This window comes from Limulus polyphemus, unplaced genomic scaffold, assembly GCF_000517525.1.
Source record: "Limulus polyphemus unplaced genomic scaffold, Limulus_polyphemus-2.1.2 Scaffold241, whole genome shotgun sequence".
NCBI lineage: Eukaryota > Metazoa > Arthropoda > Merostomata > Xiphosura > Limulidae > Limulus > Limulus polyphemus.
The window spans coordinates 378,988-383,340 of NW_013665851.1; the positions used below are offsets into that span (position 1 = coordinate 378,988).

At 35.8% G+C, this 4,353-nt stretch overlaps 1 protein-coding gene across 1 annotated transcript in view; it reads left to right on the forward strand.

Annotated features, from left to right (window-relative positions):
* The window catches only part of LOC106478686 (solute carrier family 26 member 10-like), a 56,577-nt gene that overhangs the window by 25,297 nt on the left and 26,927 nt on the right, over positions 1–4,353 (forward strand). Inside the window, exons 6-7 of the mRNA XM_022382342.1 lie at positions 1,586–1,741; positions 2,503–2,585. Coding sequence (XP_022238050.1) covers positions 1,586–1,741; positions 2,503–2,585 — 239 coding nt within the window. The remainder of the gene's footprint in view (positions 1–1,585; positions 1,742–2,502; positions 2,586–4,353) is intronic.

Genomic DNA, 4,353 nt, shown 5'->3' on the forward strand with positions numbered 1-4,353 from the left:
ATCGAAAATCTTGTTATGAGTTGTTACTCGTGTAGATAATGTTCGGCCTGCTACTCAGTGATAGATTATTTGTTTTTTTAATTTCGCGCAAAGTTACACAAGGGTTATCCGCACTAGCCGCCCCTAATTTAGCAGTGTAAGACTAGTCATCACCACTCATTGTAAATTTTTGTGCTACTCTTTTACCAACGAATAGTGGGATTGAGAGTTACATTATAACACCATCCCCCCCCCCCTCACACACACGGCTGAAAGGGCGAGCATGTTTGATGGGACGGATATTTGAACCCGCAGATTGCGAGTCGAGCGCCCCCAACCACCTAGCCACGCCAGTCCTCAGTGATATAAAGACATGATCTGTACTATAAGTAGGAACTTTAATAAGAAGGGTTAATATAATTAATTAATATAAACACAGAAATGTGTCAGTAATAGTTCAGTATAGAAAATTTCATGTAACTTGAAAGTATATTTCAAAGCTACTGCAATGAATCGAACTCCGGATATCAGCGTTGTATGTCCGTAGGCTTACTGCTGTCCCACCAGGGACCTGTATTATATTAAGCTTTAATATTAAGTCTTTGTTATTGAGTTATTAGATACAAACAGTTCAGCCCCATGCTTCGATTTTTAACAATAAACCTAAGTAAGATAAAACTTGCACAGGATAACTGTGAACAGGGAGAATCCATCTTTGAAGACAAAGTTCTACGTATATATTTCACTTAAACAAAACTTCCTCGTCAACCTGAATTTCCATTTTTTTCTGGTTTCATCAGCAACGCTCTCCTCTCTCTCTCTCTTTTTTCTTCAATTAAATGGCTAATAGGACAGACTCCAGGTTGACCAAGAACACTTCTGATATAATTATTAATTCGATACTTTCGTTAGATTTAGAGTTTATAAGTTATTTACAAGCCGAATTTTTTATCTACCACATTTTGTAAGTTTGGTGAAATTTTTGTTATAGATAACAATATCCACTTACTAGGCGCTCAGAGTTAAAAGAAAAATCTTGGTCATGGGAAGAATAAATCATATTTAACTTTGCGAATAGAATTGGACCGTGTCTTTCTAAGAATATACGTTCACTAATAGGACCGTGTCTTTCTAGGAATATACGTTCACTAATACAGCTAAGTTATGATTTGTTAATAATATACTATTAATAACAGAATTGTACCATACTTTCCAGGAATATACGATTAATAATACAATTAAACTATGCTTTACTAACAATGTATAATACTAAAGATAATACAGGATCTATAACATTGCACAGCAAGGCCTAAGGGTTTTAAACTATGCATTCAGCGACTATATTTGTGCGTGTATATTGTAGATCATACTTTACTTCTGCGTGAAAATTTGAAACAATATATGTAAGACTTCTGCTTGATCCATGCCTCAAACCACACAAATATATTAACACAACCAAAACATTTGTAAAGTTAGTTATGTGTTATCATTTTGTCCAATCACTTGTAGAGATAAAACGTCACGAAAACATTTACCAACAGTAGACTCGTATGGCTTCTTGTGCGGGGAATATCTTAAATACATCTTCGCCCGTTTCTACATCTAGGTGTACATTTCAATTTTTAAGAACATCCACAAGACAAACATCGTCTCCTTGGTTCTGTCGTTGTGTGTCATCGCCATTTTAGTCATTGTGAAGGACTTCATCAACGCCAAGTTCCGAGAGAAGCTCAAGATTCCCATTCCCATCGATCTTATCGTAGTATGTTTGATTTTTTTATGTAGTTCAGTGAGAATCGAAATGTTGATTAATTTAAAATGACGTCACAGCGATCTTATCGTAGTATGTTTGATTTTTTATGTAGTTCAGTGAGAATCGAAATGTTGATTAATTTAAAATGACGTCACAGCGATCTTATCGTAGTATGTTTGATTTTTTTATGTAGTTCAGTGAGAATCGAAATGTTGATTAATTTAAAATGACGTCACAGCGATCTTATCGTAGTATGTTTGATTTTTTATGTAGTTCAGTGAGAATCGAAATGTTGATAAATTTAAAATGACGTCACAGCGATCTTATCGTAGTATGTTTGATTTTTTATGTAGTTCAGTGAGAATCGAAATGTTGATAAATTTAAAATGACGTCACAGCGATCTTATCGTAGTATGTTTGATTTTTTATGTAGTTCAGTGAGAATCGAAATGTTGATTAATTTAAAATTACGTCACAGCTTCTCAGAAAGTTCATTTTCATAAGAGACTCTCAACGCAATAACACTGGAAACATTATTATTATATTTCAAACCATCCAACCATTGATGACTAATTCGTCGTTAATACAAATATAATTAATTAAGCTCACAACGTTCGCATATCATAGAGTAATACACATCATCAGTATTTTTCATATCGTATAATTCGTTATGTTTAGTATATTACGTAAAGTATTTGATTAGTAAAGGAAATTTACCGTGTTTTGTTTGTCATAAGTCTTAAAATTCATACCCATACGTTACCCTATAGGTTGTTCTAGGAACTGTAGTGTCGTATTTCTTGAGCTTGAACCCTAACTACGGCGTTCCAATAGTTGGATCAATTCCTACTGGGTAAGTAGTTTGTTTGTTTGTAGTTAAGTACAAAGGCACACAATGGGCTATCTGTGCTCTACCCACCACGGGTATCGAAACCCGGTTTCTATAGTTGTAAGTCCGCAGACATACCCCTATGCCACTGGAGGGGGGGGGCTTCCATTTTTTATTTACCTGTTCTATCCTGGTGTCACAGGGGTAAGTTTACGGACTTCCAACTCTAAAGTCCGAGATTCGATTCCTCGCAGTGGACACACAACAGACAGTCCAATGTGGCTTTGCTATAAAACAAATGTTTATAGCTTTAAATTTTATAAATAGTCAAAATATATTTATATTTCATTTACAAAAATGCATGCATTTTTTGTAGTGTATTTTAATATTTTTACGATTACGATGTAATTTCTGAATTTTAATCAAAATTATATACAGCGTAAGTGTTCATAAAATTGTTTCACCTACATCTAGATTTCTGTTTGCTTGTTATTAATTGCAAAGTTACACAATGGGCTACTTTTGATGCGCCCATCACGGATATCGAAACCCGACTTTTAGCGTTATAATCTTTCAGACTTAGCGGTGTAGTTTTTAATATTATAAAGTTTTCTGCACTTATGCCGGTTAACGCTCACTGATGAGAAATTATGAATATTTTAATATAAAACAACCAGTAAGTGTTTTGTTTTTGGTTTTGGTTTAAGACAAGAATTTCATACCGCGGCCCGGCATGGCCAGGTGGTTAAGGCACTCGATTCGCAATCTGAGGGTCGCGGGTTCCAATCTCCGTCACACCAAACATGCTCGCCCTTTCATCCGTGGGGACGTTATAATGTGACGTTCAATCCCACTATTCGTTGGTAAAAGAGTAGCCCACGAATTGGCGGTGGGTGGTGATGACTAGCTGCCTTCCCTCTAGTCTTACGCTGCTAAATTAGGGACGGCTAACGCAGATAGCCCTTGTGTAGCGTTGCGCGAAATTAAAAAAACAACAAACAAACAATATCCTACCGCGGAAAGTTATGATTGACTAGGAGATTAAACATCTTTTTCTTAAATACTTCATTAAAACATTGTACCGCCTGTCAACGATCTTTCCAAAACAGTGACAATAGAGCAATTCATTGGAAGTTATCTAGCAAAATGCAACTTCGAAAACATTTAATATTTTTTTTAATTATATATAACTTAGAAACTCTTTTGATGTCATTCATAAGTTTAAAGAGCGTATGTTCCTACGTCATATGTGATCATATTTCGGTTAGTTTACATATCATAAGCGTTGAAAACAATAAAACATCAGTAAGACTCCAATCACAAGTGTGTGTGTGTGTATTTGTGTGTGAAGGACGTGGATTATTTTGCGATGATATTAATAAACCCAAATACAAATATGCATGAAAAAGGTCCAAATGTTAGGCGGTCTGTAACCAATAGGTTCCTACACGTCGCCCCCCAGTGGCACAGCGGTATGTCTGCGGACTTACAACGCTAGAAACCGGGTTTCGATACCCGTGGTGGGCAGAGCACAGATAGTCCATTGTGCAGCTTTGTGCTTAACTTCAAACAAACAAACAAATCCTACGCGTCTGGTTCCCTGGTGGGTCAACGGTAAATTTATGGATTTACAAGACTAAAATCCGGGGTTCGATTCCCAGTGGTAGACAGAGTACACAAAACAAAACAACTTTTCTACACGAATGTATCAAATAATGACACTTTTTTCATGAATAAAGGATATTTTGATAGAAATATTGAGATATCCATCGATTGTTTGTTTGTAATTACG